The following is an 18,398-nucleotide window of genomic DNA, read 5'->3' on the forward strand; positions in this document are numbered from 1 at the left end:
CCAGTTCCCGAGCAGTTCCAGATCTGGCTGCTACAGCTACGAGGCTTCGCTAGCGCCCTGCGAGAGCTGCCAACAGCCCTCGGGGGGGACGGGGGGGGCGGGCTACGAACAGCACTAACACAGTAAGGTCGACTTCGAACTAAGTCTCTGGAAACACAGACTTACGGTAACTGAAATACGGGTTTATCTATCTGTGCGACTAGATAGATACAGGTCTACCCACACAAACGTACAATAAACTATAAATACGTATAGGCACACACACACACACAGACACGCACACACGTATGCACACGTATATGTACATATAGATACTCCGTACACCAGCAGGCAAAATTAGTGAAACACCTTCACGGTGGAAACTACTTAAGAGCAGATCTGGCACCACATGCTGAGAAAGCTCATTGCACCGAGTAGTGACTGGGACCCCCGAGCACACGCACACGCACCCCCCTCCAGCGAGAACAGCTAACACATCAGTTATTGTCTCTCAACCACATACTTCTGTTCCAGAGGTGTTTCCCAAACTCACCATGGCAGCTGCAGTCGCTGCTGCCTGGGCAGCTGCAGCTTGGTTAACCTGGTACTGGGCAGCCTTGATCTTGGCTTGCAGGTGTGCAGGAGGGTGGAAATATTTGCACTTTTCCCGTGAGCATCTCCCTTTGATGTAATCCATGCAGACGGTGACGGTGTTGTCGTTGGTGTCGATCATCGCGCTGTCGGCGGGGTGCGCGAACCGGCAGTCGTTCTCTCCCCTGTTGCAGTTGCCACGCTGGTACTCTCGACACACCTGCGGCACCGGGACAAGAAAGTCGCTTAGTTTGGGTGACGGGTGTCGGGAGTTGGGATTTCTGGCCGTCTGCGAGGGCGCTGCGAGGATGGGAGCCCGGCCGCAGGTGGAGCACAGGGGTGGTGGGACGGTGGGCTCAGCTCCCTGGCAGCAGGGACCTGGCTTCTCTAAAGCCACTTGTGATGTCAAAGAGCATCGAAACCCGCCGGGATCAAGAGCCAAGCACACAGCGGGTTTTATTTTGGCTCCCGCTTAGCCGCTCACAGCGCTTTTTCTGAGGAAACGAGCTGTGGCTGGCGCTCAGAGATCACCCCCCCACCACAGTGCTCGGACGCGGCCGTGCTCCACTGTGATCTGGACGTGCCCCAGCTCGCAGCCCTCGATGCATTCACGAAGGCGACCAGCCAGACGTGCCGGGGGGATGACTGCGCGGCCGCCCCCAGGCAGCCTCACCGGACAGGCGCTTCTTGCCCCTGCTGCGGAGCGAGCGGCACCCAGCGCCGCACCGGCCCCCACGATCCAGGCGTCTGCCACGAGAGGGCAATCCAAAACCCACGGCAGCGGCAGCGGCTGCCTCGCCCGGGCTGCCTGGCGACCGCCCTGCAGATCAGCAGAAGGTGGCCCGTGTTGGGAAAGAGCCGGGGCTGCAGCCAGAGCGGTCGCCGGGCGAAGCTGACGGGATCGGCAATGGCACAGAGGATGCCGCTGGGCTGAGCACCCCCGCGGCTGGCACGCGGGCTCCAGCCCGGCCCCGAGCCAGCACAGAGCCCTCCCGCGGCGCCGACGCCAGCGCCACAAACATCGGCCCCCTCTTCCCGCACCTTGCAACCCCTCTGTTCAAAACAACGACCTGTGCTCTTTTCACGGCCGGCTCTTCACAAACCGCAACCAAAACCGCGTGTGTCATTTTAGTTTTCCAAAGGCTATAGGAAACAGAAAGGGACGAAAGCAACCAAGTTTGTACAAAAATAAAACCACTTTAGCAGATGGAATTTCCTTTTAAAGGTGGGTGCCCATGAGCTCGGATCATCAGTATTTCCTCAAGGACCTTGGCTCTGATCCCTGCAACAAACCAAATTTGGTGGTTGTTTGGTTTCCATCCATGCTAGCGCTCTAGCTGCTTTTTAACCCCTGTGCTGCTTCCAGTACGGGCTGCCCATCATCTAAGGCTTCGGAAACGACATCCCTGAAGGACAAGAGCAACGTCGTTTGTGAAACTGTTCACGGGAAACATCCATTTGCCCAGGGTCATTCCAGCATGACCCTATTTATAGTCTTCTTCCACGCGGCGACCAAGGCCCTGGATGTACACTTGCAGCAGAGCCAAACGAGCCAGTTCAGGCACCTCCACGGCTCTGGTTCAGCCCCGTGGCCCTTCTGCTCACAGCTCGGAGCTTGCAGAACTGTTTCTGCAGCACTCGTGAAACACGCTGGGCAAATTCCTCAGCTGAAAAACAAACCGCTTGCCTTACAGGTAATTCTGCAGCCAGATCCCTCCCCTGGTCTAGTCCCCCCGCAGCGACACGGACCGCTTTGCCAGCTAGCACGACGCAGGGAGTGGCAGGGGAAGGAGGTGGTGCCTGTTTGAGCCGTCAAAACCCACAAGTCTTCTGGTACCTGCCGCGCGCTCGCACCATCCCTGCTCGTGTGAGACTCCTGGTCTCTCTCCCGCCTCGCTCCGAAGCACACACCAAACCTGTCGCTGCTCCTCCAAGAGCGCTGGGCTGGGCTGGTCAGCCCCACCGCCCGCGTGACGGCCTGCTCTCTTTCATTGCCTAGAAATACTTTCTGGGTCATGAACTGGAGTCTTCTACCCAAACACAGGCCTCCCAAATAAGACAAAAATGGGTAATTTCCTTTGGTCATTTGTTTGCAGTCTAGAAGATAGATAGATAACTAAGTCTTTTCCTCTGGAGATAAAGGAAGGGATACAATGAATGTCACCTGACTGTCATTCATCTGCTTGAGTAAAGAGAGGCACAGATCTTTCAGATCTGGAGAGCTCTTATTTAGTGATTAATAAATAGCCCTGTAATTAGTATCATAATTTTCCACTCCGTACGTTAAGCAACACAAACAAAAGAGGCACCTGTACGTCTCTAGCAAAAACGCTGGGTTAGGGCTGCGCTATTACTGATCCATTGTAAGTCACTTGTCCTAGGTTTGGGCTGAGCTCCTGTTGATCTCCCTGCTGGGATTCACGCTGCCCACCCTGGGGGACAGACAACCGCCGCCTCACCTCAGCCACAGCAGAGGTCCCAGGCTGCTCACCCAAAGGCGGGGCAGAGGTTTGGCTGGAGGGACAAGGAGAGCAGAGCTGAGATCCCTGCCCTTCCACAAGCGAGTCACACCTCCCATCTCCTTCTCTGCACTGAAGAGAATTTCTCAAAAAGGGCATCTTGTTATCCAGGGCGTTCTGAAGGTTTAAACAGCCGCCACCACTAGGTCAGACTTCCTGATTACCCAAGATCTGAAAACCTCCAAGAACTTCTAAGCTGCTTCTTTCTGGCAAAAAAAAAAAAAAAAGGTATATTTGAAATAAGCAGGAAACAGCAGCTCGGTTGTGGTCCTTCTTGACTCTGGAATGCTTCTAATAGAAAATGATGGCATCCAAACGGAAACACATGCCTTTTAAATAAAACGGTTAGGCAATTCCTTTCTCGCTTCCCTGTCCTTCTGGCTTCTCGTCTAGTTCACTGGAAGAAGCACACTTCTGTTCAAGATGTGAGGAAGGCTGTAGGAAAAGCCTGAACCCATGAAAATTTCCACCCTGAGATCCAGATTCCATACGGGAGTGGCTGAAGGCACTGGACACCCAAACATCTGCATGCTATCTGTACAGGCAACACGGTCCGAATGTGTATGAAATCAATCCTACTGCTAGCAACAGTCACCGACCTTCCCGTACAAACGTTCATATTAACTGAGGAGACTAGGCACACTGCCTGACAGATTGGTGGTGTCTGCCTGCTTTCCTTACGATCCCAGGTATGCGTATTGAGAGCTTTCAGCTGTGGAACAGCCTGGTTCAGTATCCCAGAACACGTGCTAACTTAATTAATGTTGGTGTGCACCATTCTTGAAAGTAAGTATTTAAAATTCTAAGCAGAGCACATCATATTCCAAGATTAGATGCTAACATCATAGCGGTTATTTTTCTCAAGGACAGTTCATTCCAAGGGAGAGCAACCTAAGCCTTATAAAGCTCTCTAATCATGTCGTAACAAATGACAATACCGACAGCAATGAGCTCACTTAAAGAGCAGGTAGCCACAGGCGGGCTGCTCTGAGAGGTAACAACCAGGCCATGCACAATCTTTCAAATCAGTTCTGCATTTCTGTAACCTATGAAGTACATTAAAATGTTTTGCTGTTCATAAAAACGATGTGCTGATTTGGTATTTGTATACATCTGGATACTCCAGATTAAATGATCAATACACTGGAAAGCAGCAGCAAATTATCTTCTCACCTACGTATTTCACTATTTAAACCACATTTGCTGAAGGGAAAAAAAGAGGAGGGAAAGACACTCCCTCCCCCCAACAGATACCGGTTTTGTGAGACAGCAGCAGTGGAACTGCAGAGTCGGTGGGTCAACCTGGACGTGCCCTTGATCCCAGACAAAGTAAAAAGCAAAAAACTTAAACAGCTTAAAGGACAGAAGCAGCTGGATTTCTTTAAAGCGCTGGTGCCACAGCTAGAGCAGGGCCAAGGGAAGGGCCCTGTTGGGATGGCAGGGCTGGGGCAGCCCTCGTCCAAGGCAAGGACAGCTCCCCAGAGCGGAGCCCGCTGAGATAAAGGCCACTGCAGCGGAGGAGGCGGCTGGGCGCTGCCGCACTGGGACGTCAGTCCACTGGAGAAACCGGCTGAGCGGCAAGCGCCCTGCTCGACCGCGTTCCGGCTGCGCGCTGTGCCCACGGGAGGGCCGGTGCCACCCGCCGGTGCCGCCGAGGGCTCTCCCCTCGCGGGGCGCTGCCCGCGGGAGCTCAGCCAGCGCGCAGGGACCAGCACACTCCCACGGCAAACAGCGCCTGCTCCCAGAGGGATCCCCCCACGGCGCCGTTTCACCAGCAGAGGTGACAGAAGAGGCACTCCTCTCGGTCTCGGCAAATTATTTCCAGCGGTTTCCAACTTGGCCATTGTCTTCCTTTCCATACAAGTTCAAAGCAAAACCATTTAGCCTTTTTAAAAAATTTTACTGATTTCAGATGTTTTTTTCTGGCTTTTCCTAATTGATAAAAATGGTTTTTACTGCGGACTGTGCCCCTGGGTGCTTTGTGAGAGCAACACTCTCACAACGGCCTCTCGTGCAGAGCAGCGTGGCTCAGCAGCGTTCGCTTCCCTGGAGAGCTCTCTGAAGAGAACGCGAGCATCCAGAGGACCACATCCTGCACGCCGCAGTCCCAGCTTTCATCAGCTCCCCGTGCACTCTGGGCACAGCGCCGGCCAGCGCAAGCTCTGCCCCGGAGGTGCCACATGAAGAAGTGTCCCCACATAGTCCCCTTCAGGCTCCCACTGACGTGGGCAGAGCTGGTGCTCGGGGACTTTGGGTACGTCCTGCTCCTGCCTACGAACAGAAAGCTTTTGAGCCCACACGTCCCCAGTACCACTGACCAGCGCTGTGGCCTCTACACAAGTGGAATCACAACCAAACCAACCTTGGCGCTGCAACCCCAAGGGCTCCCCGCCATCGGCATCCTCCTCTTGGTACTCATCTCCGAACCTGGCATGACTTATTTATGAATTTATCTAATTGCATTTTGGTTTTAATCCACCTCTGGCAGGTATCCATTGTGAAACAGAGTACTCAAACGAAAAACATCCCTTGGCGATTCCAAGCAGCCACCCATGCGCCCGCTCTCAGCTCGGTGCGGCTGCCTCTCCTGTAACCTGACCATGCTTTGGGGAACGCTTTCCTCGGAGAAAACATCTCTAAAAAGGGAAACGATGCGATCCCACAGAAGGGGAACCTGTGGTGACATAAGCTCTGAGAATAGTGACAGCGGCAGCGGGAAACGCTCGCTGCCAGCTGACCCTCCGCACTCCTCCCAGCTTGCAGCCTTCCGAGCTTGTCGCTCAGTGATGAAACTCAGAAAAAGGAATTAATTTTCCTTGTAAGGAGAATTAATCCCTGTTAATGCAGATGCATGGGCAGAAAGAAAAGCATTACAATTACAAGTGGCTGCATTTTAAAACCGAGATCCTTCTCGCTCCTCCCATCGTGCTCCCCGAGTTCAGAGACCAAAAGCAGAACACCACATCCGTCCCCCGCACCCCCGCGCTTTCACACCCTCCCCACGCAGAGGGGGTGCTGCAGCACCGCCACCTCCGAGACCTGCCACCGCTCCAGCGCTACAGGAACGCTGGTGCTGAGCGCTCGCCTCCGGGCAGAGCAGGGCGGCGGCGGCTGCAGGGACGGGTCACGGCACAGCTCGGCTCTCTCCACCACCGACCGAAGCTGCCGCTGGCTGCTGCGCGGTGCCGGAGAGGGCGAGCACCACCGCGCTACAGGGAGAGCCCACCTCTCGCAGGCGGCGCGGGCCCGAGCACGCCGCCGTGTCCGACAGCCAGACGGGGTGACAGCGGATCGCCCGCCTGCTCAGCCTCTCCCATCGCCGCCTTGGAGCCACCGGACGTGGCCGGGGCTGCTGAGCGCCCTGGCGCAGGCCGTGCTCGCCGGCGCGCGGCAGCCCGGCGCTAGCTCACCGCCCACGCCGCCGCAGCGCCGATAAGGTGCCGAAAACACTGTCAGGCCTTCCAGATAAGAAAGATTCAGGGCGAGGCAGAGCACCAGCTAGAGAGCACTAACACTTGTCGGGGTTGTAGCAAGGATGATAAGCCGGGCGCGGGAGGCTGGTGGGGGAGCGCCGGCACCATCTGTCCAGAGCGAAAGTCCGGGAGGCTGAAAGCCACCCTTCACCCAGGCAGCTGAAGCCCTGCCCTTACACGACCCTGCTGCTCGGCACCTGTGCCCACGCACCCCCCACATTATCACCTTCTGGGCGCACACCGACACAGTTTCGAGGCGCTCTTGCTGCTGCCAGAGTCATTCCTAAAAGGGCTCAACGCTTCCATTTCTCTCTGAAGCGGAGGGTCAGAAGCAGAACCACAAGCATTAGCTCACGGTATGATCACCCAGTCACTCCCCGTCACAACGTCACCAGCTGAAGTGAAACCTGCGTTATTTTCTTTCACAAGAAAAATATTTTCTACCTGAGGGACATAATACAACTTGTGAGAGCTGAGTTATGCGTATCGGCTCCTACCTCCAGCCTGTCTGTCCTCATGAGCTTCTGGGCAGCGGCGGCGGCAGCGGCAGGAACCGGGACACCGGGGTTCCCTGTCACCAGCATCGGGGCGGTGGGCAGGATCTCTGCTGGGACCAGGCCTGGGGAGACGGGCCCCAGGTAGGGGTTGAAGGCAGCTGACGCATTGGTGGCTAAGCTCGGTGCAACGGAAAACATCGGCTGCGACCAGAGAAAACAAGAAGAAAGACACTTTAAATACTTATACTTCCCATGCCACCAGCACAGTAACTTTTGGGCTATCGTCTTGAGCACGACAGCAGTGAATTTCTGTTAGTAACGGGAAAGAAGCGTTTGTCGCGTTTGCGGGACATGAAGAACGCCCGTGCAAACGTCGGGTCCATGAGGGCAGGCATCCCCCGCTGGTTCTCCTGCTCAAGCTTCCCCTGTGCGATTACAGCACGCGGCAGCTCCTGGAGCAAACTCTCACTTGATCCCACTTGAGCAACACCATCATAAACGAGCGCTCCTCATGCCTGAGGAGAGAGTCCGAGGCTCTTCGAGGGACAGATCCAAACGTCCGCTCTCAGGGAAAAAGGCATCTGCACGAGAGCCTCGACACACCACCAAACCACACTCAACTTCAGGCACAGACAAACACATTCCTGACCCTGAAGACAGCCAGCACTGTTCAGAAATTACAGAGGTTTAATACAAGAACACGACCAGATGACTATAACCATTTATTTTTCCAAAATTAAACAGGCTGTCCACACAGATAATCAGAAAGAAATACACTGCATCAAGGATATGCTTTATCTAGACTAAAACATTAAGGCAGAGAAAGACAGAGAGCATGCAAATACTGGGGTTTTTTGTTTGTTTGCTTATTTTAAAAAAAGAAGGAGTCAGATGCCCTTGTAGGCTATCACATGTTGTGAAGATAATTGGATGTAGAAGACCAAATAATGCTGTAAGACCAAATGTGGAGCTGTAACACTACTGTAAAGATTAAACAACTCATCTGCTCCACCGAACGCAAAGGCACTGTGCTGCCAGTATCATTGCCAAATAAAACGTAGTCTGGAGTGTTTATCTTTAGTATCTAAATAAAGTAGTTACTCAAGGCATTCAGATTTTTCTTCCAAACTAACTTTTAGAGGGAAAAACAACTACCAAGTTAACACAGCTCTCTTCCTCTGTTGCATATCTGTTTAAGCCAGACAGTACGTAACACCCCATCTTTTTGTATTCCTGAGGAAATGACCGAACCCTTCGGAAGCAAGGAACCAGTCCATTTGAAACACTGGACAAAAACACATGCAGAGGTTACTGAAGAAAAATGACTGAAAGTTGTGTAAATTGGAATAATTTCTTTCACATCTCTGGTTCTTCATCCACGTGAATGAAAACAAACAGGCAAATTTGACAGGAAATAAAATATTGCTCTTCAATACACTATTAATTAACTGCACTTTTCATTACCGTGTTATCAGCTACATAATAACGAACATTAAAAATAAAACTACGAATCAGTTTGTTAGTGTGTAACTTAAGAGATATCAATGTTTGATTTCAGCCCAATACACTCGCTGTACAGTAAATAAAAGACTGCCCCATTAGTATTCTACTGAGATCATTTTATACCAATATAAATATTCTGTGGCCTTTAGATCACTGCAAAATAACAGCATATTTGATCAGAGCCACTTCATGTTAGTGTGAAACTCGCAGGTATTTTGCAATGTGCTGTACCCATGTCACTTAGGAGACAAAACCCTGTCCTACAGCGGTGTCAGCCCAGGCTCGGAGCCCTGCTGCTGACACAAAGAGACCACGAGCATCCCCGCTCGCCGTCTGAAATCCCCTCCCTCGAGTGCCAGCTAAAGGCGGATGAGAGAGTGAACTGAAAAGACGGGAAAAGCCCACAGACATTGCTTCCAACTAAGATAACTAAAACATTTATCAAACAGAAATATGAGCGAAAGGACCCTACTGCTTCACTTACCAAATCAGAGCCTCTCATTAGTTAGTTCACCTGCTTTCATTAAAGCACAGGGCATTGACTTTTGTAAAATAAAACCAACTGACTGAAGCGTCGTTAGATGGGACGACACAAATCACTTGCTAGAACACCCTGAAATAACATCCGTACCAACCGTGTCAAAAAATAAAGCAATTTTAAGGCCAAATTAGCAGGATGACGTCCATTTGGAAGCGCTATTGCTGGGACAGCCAACGGGCCTTGCTGTGAACCCTCGTACTGAACGAGACTAGCTCTGAAAACACAGCCTGTGATGCTGCAACTCCAGCGATGTTCGCAGACGTGACCCAGGCGCGGGCGGAAGGTTTGTGCTGCACTTCAGAACGCACTGACTTAAACTTGGCTCGTTAGGGGCAGCGCGAGTGCCGCATAAAGGAGAATTTAAATTTGATTTACACGTTATCCTCACACTAGCCTCTCTTTATATTAAAAAGGAACATCAATCCAAAGGACTGCCTGAGTATTTTTTCTCATGTTTACTCAAATGTTGCTGCGCACTCACACGCTGCGTTGTGCAAACCCGAGAGAGCCGTATCTGCTCACAGTTCACCAAACAAACAAACAGGCTAACAGAGAAGACCATTCTAAGCAATGGCTCTTACTGTTGGCTGCATTTTGACTTAAGCTTTCTCATAGTCCCAAATACGAATTTGCTGGCACTGATGCTGTACCGCTGTACTCAAATCAGGAAATAAAACCAAAATTGTGGCATGTGCACACGTCTGTTTTGAGCTGCCGAAATTGAAAAATCATTTTGAGGTTGCTCTGGAGTTAAAGCACGTAAAGCAGAGGCTGCTTTTGAGCTGTCTGGCTGTACAGACAGTTTTGTTTCTGCCCTGAAAGCCATCAGCAGCGGGCACCAGCCCCCGGGCAGCCCATTTCTCCTGCCAGAGGGGCGTGAGGAGCAGGCTGGGCGGCGCAGGGTCAGGGCATCCCCTGGAGCACCGGCTGCCACAGCACTCGGTGCCTCTGCGCTGATGCTGCCTCGGCCCATCGCCTTGCCTAGGCGACACAGACAATTTTACTTAAAAGGCCAATCAAAAGAGAGACACCAAAATGTGGCACCTTCTCACGCTGTGCTAACAGGTACTGAAGTCAATTTACTGTGACCATCCTACCACATTTTCTGCTTTTCTCCCCCACGTACACTTCTTCTTGAAAGAGCCGAGGCATAAAGCTCTGTGGGAGAATAACAGCTATGGTCACTGAATCAAACAAGCTACAAAATATTTACTGGTATTCTGCAGACCCACAGAACGTGGGGCCAAATAACCATTTGGCACAAGTAGGAGAGTCCTTTCTGCTGAGATGATTTTTCCGAAGGATTTAGCTATATTTTGAGGAGTATTAATTGTCACTTTGTTTTTTGAAACAAAAGTTGAAAGACTCCTCTAACAGAGCGAATATGGGTTTCCTAATGGAAGATAGGTACCTAGAGGTAAATTAAACTCCCCAAATTCTACCTTTGCCAGCAAGAAAGGAAATAAAAGAACCGTCAGAGTAGTGCTAATGCAGATATATTTATTTCATAGATTTATTTCCATTTATTTTCTCCTTTGCTGCCATTTTACCCATTGAAAGAGAGTGCTTCAGCCAGGGGAGCATTGTTTGCCGTTTTATGTAGAATACACCAGCCGTGCTCATGCATTAATCAGCGCCAGTCTTGCTCATACATTAATCAGTACCCTCTAATGTCTGAGCTAGACATTTATATCAAAAGGGTTCTGGGCCAAATTTATCCATAGGTTAGCTCAAATGACCTCTCTGGATTGCATTAGAGAGGGATCTGGCACAGGGTGTTCAGCTCCCAAATGTGTACGTGCACGGCGGGCTGATGCCAATCATCCCTGCCCCTGCTGAAAGGAGGGATTACTGCAGAGCGAGGAACAGCCACGGCGCCTGGCTGTGTGGAACACTGCACTGCGCTTACCCACCAAGGTGGAGCAGAGACAGACAGGACGCAATATATGATCCCATTTTACTGTGACCAGAGGAGAGATTTCTGGTAGATTCTCCTTCCCCCACCGCTCGGCTTTCTGCAGAAAGTATGATTATCTGTCCTTCTCCTCCCTCCTGCCAAGCCTGAGCTGTGGATCGTGCTGGTCAGACTGATGTGCACCGTACATCACGCAGGGCAAGCTTTCTGCTCTGCCTGACAGCGTGCTGTAAAAACCAGAGTCCAATTCCAGCCAGTAATTCCCTGAGAAGGTTTCCCTGAGCGGAGGGAGAACATCCAGTGGGAATCCTCTAGGGATTTCCTAGAGCACATGAAATGGCAAAGGAAATGCCTATTTATGAAAACCCCACACAGATCACTCACTTCCTTAATTTCAATAAGTCGCAAAAAATTAATTAAATTAACAAAAGGGTAACAAAGTTAATTAAATTAGCAACATTACTTCAGGGAAGGAAGAATGAAGCAGTGCAAAGATCAGCATTTCATTGCATGTGATTTCTCCACCAGCTACCGACGTCCGTGGGACGGTGCAGGCGTGTGAGCACCCCTGCTAACAACCCACTGCAGCTCCCGCTCACGGCACTCATCGACGGAAGCCAAAAAGCGCACGTACCACAGGCTGCAAGGGGGCACCAGGCATCATGGCATTGGCAAGCTGCATCTGCTGGGCCAGCATGGCCATGTTCTTCTGCTGAATCAGGTTATTGCGTCCATTTATCTCCAGCTGCGTTTTTAAGTGTGGTGGTGGGTGAAGATATTTGCAGTTTTCCCTTGAACATCGGCCCTGAAGAAGAGAATTGACACAGCCGGGTTAGAAGCTATAGGCGTACCTTTGTCCTTGTGTTATCGGCTAAAACAAACCCAACACACGCTACGGACCTCGGAGGAAAGCCCCCGGCTGCCTCCCTGGGCTATCACACACCGACCAGAGCGACTTGACAGTTCCGGTAGCAGCTGCTTGCTTTGCTTTCCTGAACTACGGATTTCTGCGGTACGACTCCAAAAAATACGGCTTCTTTAAGAGTTGCTCAAGGTGAGCAAACACCAGCTGTTCTGAAAGCACAGCACGGCCACCCTATGGGCACACGGTTTTGCTCAGTGACAGCCATGCCCATGGGGACTCTGAACGCCCCCCCCCACCCCAGACTTGCCCTCAGAAGCAGGGGGCTGCGGAGCCCAAAACCCACCAAAGAAATGTGGTCCGGCTGCAGCCGTGAGCCTACCAAAGCTGACGGGCAACCCTGAAAATCAAAGCTCGCTCCTCCCTCTGCTCTGGGTGCCCCACCGGCGGGCTCCTGGCTGGGCACGAGGGGCTGGGCACGAGGGGGACTGCTGAAAACCAGCCCCGAGTCCTCCCAGCCGTGGCTCTACAACAAAAGGCACGGCCAGAGCAAAGGGCACTGCCTGCGCGGCCGCTGAGACACGGTGTGCAGCAGGGGGAGGCCGGGGAGAGAAACCCCCGCTCCTGGGGAAGAACCCCCTCTTCTCATGGCACGTGAGCTGCGGTCTCACAGGCCGTGAGACTTCAGAAAATGCAAATTCATTAATACGGAAGCTTTACACGCTCATTGTTCTTTAAAATTGTAACACTGGAGCCCACACTTTCACTAAAGGGACAACAACAATAAAAAAAAAACCCAACCTGAAAAGGAGAATTGAATTATTTTCTGGAAAAAAACCCCAGATTCCTTAAATTACTTTTTTTTCCCACTTTACTCATTCATCTTTGAAATAAATCCAAACAGGAACAATGACAAGGGAAAAGACAGCCTTAATTTAAGTAAGAAACCGTTTTTATCAGGAAACAAATTAATTCAATACAGTTTGACCTTATACTGCAATTTTGCTCAGAAAGTTAAAATGCATTCTTTTTATAAGATCTGCCAGAAATCTAATTTATACGATGATTTTTGTCTCCCCTTAAGGCTGGGATAAACAGATTGCTGCTGCCCCCCTCCCGGTCCAGCTCTCCTGCTGGCAGTCTGAAGTTCCTAAAACTCATTTCTGTAGTTATTCAACTGACATCTGAGCGGTCCTTGCGCAGGAGATACACCTGACACGAAGAAAAATAAGTGAAGTTTTGCGGTTCTCTTTAGGCTACACACCAAGATTACAGAAAGCCCCGCGCCGGTGAAGGCCACTGCGGTAACGAACGGCAAAGAGCGCTCACCTCTCGGCGCACGCCTTCGTAACCCCCCGGCACGCTTCCCTGAAGGAAACGCATTTTCCATCACACGATCCCGTGTAATGACAAGACCCAAGAGCCAAGCGGCTGCTGCCAGCCGCCGCGGGAAGGGGCCGGGCACCAGCAGCCTCAGCGCAGGCTGCCCCGGCGCTCGGCCGGGCCGTGCTCGCTGCCGCCTTGCCGGCCCTGTGCCATCGGTCTTCTTGTTCGTGGCCGGAGTCGGAGGGCTCCCCCGAGCCCTCACACAGCCCCGTGATGGGGCGCCTGCTCGTCGGACCGAGGGGCGCTGCGGGCTGCCCCGGGCAGAGCTGGCGCGCGGAAGGCACTGCTGAGGTCGCCTGCAAGAAAACCTGCCCGAGGACACGGCTCCGAACGTGGGACAGCAATCCAGAGCGGGGCCGGCCAGCGCCCGAAACCTACAAGCACGGCACCCGTACCGCAGGTAAGATGGGGGACAGAAACGTGTGGGGCCTGAGAAAGCATCTGTACAGGGGAACGGAGTTTCCTACCGCAAGTAAGGATTAGGATACTTCAGCGACAAACACTAATGATCAGTAACGAGACAAGACAAACAGCTGATGGCAGGAACCAGCGTTTATGGAGCGTGAAGCTTGGCCGCTGCGCTATCCACTGCCACGATGCTGTTACACACGCGTACACGCACACAGACACGCGTGCAAATCTACCTGCTGGCTGCTGTTCCACCCGGGGAGCTCCCCACGACACCCCCAGCACCGCAGGCGAGAGCGGCTGCGCCTGTCCATGTCCGCGGGGACTGAAGCCCACACCGACAGCCCGGAGCAGGGCCAGACCCCTGCAGGGGCCGGCGCAGCCTGGGGTGGACCGGCCGAAACGTCGTGCGGGACGTCTCCCACCCAGCGGGACATCTCCCACCCAGCGGGACATCTCCGACCCGGCTGGTCCGCGCAGCAGGCCTTCGCTGGGGGAAAGCACGCTTTCAGCCTGGGGGGACGCTTTTGGACAAAACGACCCTCAGTTCTCTCCTTTAACGCCTTCCTGACAACACGGGCCAGCATTTGAGCAGTTTTGCACCAATAAACCAACCTCATTTCCGCACACCCCCCAAAAGCATTTCACAGTTGTATGAAACGGTAGGAAAAGGCAAGCACTTTGCAACAGCTTAATTCATGTCAATTTTCCCCCTGATACTAAAACTCACGTTAATTGTAGCTACCACTAACTAACACGGGGCAAAATGACACATTTACTAGCTGCCTGGAAGATGTATCTTACGTCAGCACAGTGTAAAAATCAGACTTAATCACTGCTAAATGAGTAACATGAAACTACAACATGTGTTGCTGGAATCGGAGAGGACCAATTACCAAACCCGATTCTGAAATGCTGATTAAACTCCATGTCCTTTTTTCAGCTGTGGGATTTAGGCTGCTCCACACCTCTCCAGACAGGATCCAAAATCTGTCAGCATGGGCTGTACATCGTGACTGCTTAATGTACTTTGTGGTCTCAAATGATTTAAGGCCAGAAGAAACCATTCCAGTGACCTAACGCAATGTCCTCGGGCTCCTGGGAAACAAGGAGCCTCCTCTGTTGCTTCCCCATCAAGGCCATCATTTCTATTCGCTTAGCAGCTGGGCTTTAAGGCAGACAATTCACCCCGAGTTAAAGACTACAAGAATACACCACAGCCCAGGATAAACTCTGCTTATGCTTAGTTACCACTAACTACTATCAGAAAGTTTACATCTTTCTTGTTTGCATGTTGTTTAGGAGTCTGGTGCCGTGTTTACCTTTCAATCTTTTTGAATTTTCAGGTCCTAGCAAATTTTCCAAAAGAAATGCAGACTTCTCTGTTTGGGAGCAGGGTTTCTTGTCCTACTTATACTCCACGGACGTTCAGAAATGGACCACAGAGCACCCAGGAGTTGGAAACCACAGGCTGAAAACCACTGTCAAAAACCTCGATCAAGAACACGGACTGCATTCATCTCCTCCACACTGCGAGCAAGTCGCTTCTTAATTCACTTCTCACCAGATTTTGGGAACTTCAGTCAACAGAGTTTAAGGCAGATTTTCATCTCTCTGAACCTTTTATGAACGCTTTACTCTGTTTTTCCGTCGTAAAAAAATGAATACTAGAAGTGAGTAAATTCAGAGAAGCAGACGCCGAGCATATGGCCAGCATCCCAAAATGCCGTACCAGCACATTGGTAGGGTTTTACCAGAATCCTGCTGACTAAAACTTACTAAAAATGCTCCTGAGGCTCCTTCGGCAGAGGCCCCCCGCAGATCTCCGGTCCCTCCAGACAAGCGTGACAGGCTCTCCCCGCGGGACAGACCCGCTGTGAGCAGCCTTTGCGCACACCCTGCTCGCAAACCCGCCCTGCGGAGCGAGGAGGAGGAGGGCGAGCTCGGTCCGTCAGCCCAGCAGGAATGCCGGAGCGGGAGGGCACGCGGGCTGCTCTCACGTGATGTTTTTCTCCAGCTATCATATCAACAACGCTCAGGCAGAGAGCCCAGCCTGAACTGAGCAGCCAGCCTGACTGCCATTAAATGAGGGCAGCACGACGTCTGCAGTGTTTTAAGCCGTCTGGCCTTGCCAAAAGCGGGTGACGGGGACGGGGACGGAGAGGAGAGGGTGGCAGTCGCCCGTCAGGGACACGTGCGGGACCCCGGGAGGTGCCCCCTCCCCGCGGTGGGTCTGCCATCAGCCGCCCTGGCAGGGCTGGGGAGCGAGGGTGCCGTCCCGTCCTGTAACACCGCTGGCCTTGCTCCCCAGCGCCTCCCGGGCCCCTGTCAAACATCCACGGGTCACTGCACACACTGAGCTGGGGGGCAGCCATGGGGGGAGCTGGCCACCTCCTCAGCACTGTTTGGGGAGACAGGAGGGATGGGATGGGGGGCTGCAGGCACAGCATTGCCCCGGGGGGCTCTGTCTGTCTGTCCACTCCCGCTGCCTGCTGGATCAGGCCCACCGCTGACTACCTGCCTAATCTAAACCCTGCCGAGGTGTGCAAGGGCAGTGCCAAGAAAGGACCTTTGCTGGCGAGCTGATCTACCTGCGTGTCACCTTCTGCACCGCTCTGCTCTGGGCAGTGTCTCCGAGAGCACTTCCATGCCCGTGTGTGATGCCGGGCCAGCGCAGCTCCCGTGCCCCGGCCGTGGGGACACGCTGCACCTCCACCCAAAGGCGCCCGGAGGTCCTCGTCCGCCCCTCGCTCCCTGCCGCTCCCAGCCAGGTCCCACGCTCGGCGGGCGCTGGCAGACTGGCCACTGGCTTCACGGCACCGGCAACGCTCCAGGGAAGCTGGGTTTGCATCCCGGCCAAAACCACGGCAGCCAGGTAAGCCAAAAAAGCCAAACCGGCGAAGATGGCGAAGATGGCGACTGCCGAGGAGCAGGAGCTGCTGTCCTGCGCGAGGAGCCAGCACGGGGCTGGGCAACCCGAGTGGCCAGGGACACCGGGGTGCCACACAGAAGCCATCAAATGCAGCTTCTTTACCCTTGCACAGCTCCCCAAGAAACAAAAAATAACCCCCCAAACACAGAGCACTGAATGCCTTAAAAAATTGGTTATTGCTAACCCCTTTTTTCTTTTTTTTTAATGAGCTACACACCACACCCTGAAATCTAGGTATTTTCCTGAATATTACCATGTGTTTGTAAAAACTGCCAGTCAGATCATTGTGCTGAGGAGTTTTTAGTTGGACATGGGAATTAATAAAAATGTGTCTGTAGAAAAATAATTATTTTGTTTCTTCATTTGCTGACAGAAAATGCCTGTTTTCTTTGAGTTTTCCATCTATCTATCTCCCTAGACAGGTGGAAATGAGCAGCGCTGCCTCCCAGCATGCGCCCTGCCTTCTCAGTGCCAGACAACAGCGCTTGCCTCTGTATTTGGGAAACCACTGCGACACGGAACGGACAGAGCGAAGGGGGGAACCTTTCTGTGTTACGTTACTATCCAACCACAGGGAATTGTGGGTTTTTTACTTTGTTTTTCAAATTCTCTTACAGAAAAGTAATTATTTATTGGGATAGACACATTTTAGATGTGCAGATTTCTGTTTAAACTGTAGGGGAGAAGTACAGCCTTTTTAGCAAACAGCAGCTCCTATACAAAGACAAACTTGTAAGTCTTATTTTAAATACAGGAGCAAGTACACATTTGCTTCTGCTCTCGTGACAGAAGTAAATCTTTTAAACTCATGCTGGCTCTCCAGTTTTGTCTTGGTTTTTAATATAGAAATTTACTTCCTGTGCTGTACGTTTCCCGTCCGCTGCTCAGAACCACGGTAAAACAGAACAGCCTGCTCCGGTCACGGGATCAGGACACCCTGGCTGCAGCCTGGACGCGTGTGCGGGTCCCAGCGGTGCCCAGTCTCCTGCAATGCCTCACCGAGGTGCAGCGGGGGTTAATCAAGGTCTGGTGAGCAGGAGTCGGGTCTGGCGTCAGGGGAGCTGGAACACCTACCCGCCAGCAGCACCTTCCAGCTGTGCAATTCGGTTTTATTCCCCACAAAGCGGGAGGCATTTGGTGTGGATATTTGCAGAATTGTGGAAGAGAAAACACACAAAACTCAGACAAAAAAAATCAGACTCAATCCTGTCTTGGAAAAATCACCTCCAAAATTCTGCGTGCTGACAATACAGTCTAAGTATTTCTACAAGACTCGTATCATCCGACAAACGTGTTGGACGTTGATTTTAGCCTAGGTATTTAAGACTTTCACACAGATAAGCAAGAAATAAGTCCATTTCTGTGAGGTCACTGCCATGCTCCTCTCTACAACACCATTTTTCTGTGAAGCGAAGCACGTCCTGTTTTTCAGATCCCGCACCAAACGTGAGAAATACAACGGCAATTCTTGCTCTCTGAAAATAATTTCCTCCCATAAAATACCCTGATTGCATGTTTAATAACAAAGAAGTATTCCTGGGATTTGCTTCTGAGATTGCAAACTCCTTCATCCGCTGCAGTTACAGCTTAGCTAATACAGGTACTCACAGTTTGTACTTTTTCCTTGAGGTAATATTTAATGGAAATATCAGCAGAAATCAATAACTAATTAACAAGCAGATAATTGAGCTTAGCGTGCGGCAGAGCCCTCTGTGCAAGCGGGCCGCGGCCCAGCAGAGAAGCGTGACCCACCGGCAGCCCCCGGCACACGGCACAGGGCTGGGACAGCCCC

At 52.1% G+C, this 18,398-nt stretch overlaps 1 protein-coding gene across 11 annotated transcripts in view; it reads right to left on the bottom strand.

Annotated features, from left to right (window-relative positions):
* The window catches only part of MBNL1 (muscleblind like splicing regulator 1), a 100,196-nt gene that overhangs the window by 16,570 nt on the left and 65,228 nt on the right, over positions 1–18,398 (bottom strand). For 10 of the 11 annotated variants that reach the window (XM_086468684.1, XM_086468676.1, XM_086468683.1 and 7 more), the window contains 3 exons: positions 11,653–11,823; positions 7,060–7,260; positions 533–790 (listed from right to left, as the gene is read on the bottom strand). In XM_086468684.1, the coding sequence (XP_086324810.1) occupies positions 533–790; positions 7,060–7,260; positions 11,653–11,721 (528 nt within the window). In that variant the 5' untranslated portion in view covers positions 11,722–11,823. Of the gene's footprint in view, positions 1–532; positions 791–7,059; positions 7,261–11,652; positions 11,824–15,453; positions 15,623–18,398 lie in introns of those variants that run through there. The other variant, XM_086468682.1, reaches the window with a different exon arrangement.

This window comes from Leptosomus discolor, chromosome 7 (genome assembly GCF_034619465.1).
Source record: "Leptosomus discolor isolate bLepDis1 chromosome 7, bLepDis1.hap2, whole genome shotgun sequence".
Classification (NCBI taxonomy): Eukaryota; Metazoa; Chordata; class Aves; order Leptosomiformes; family Leptosomidae; genus Leptosomus; species Leptosomus discolor.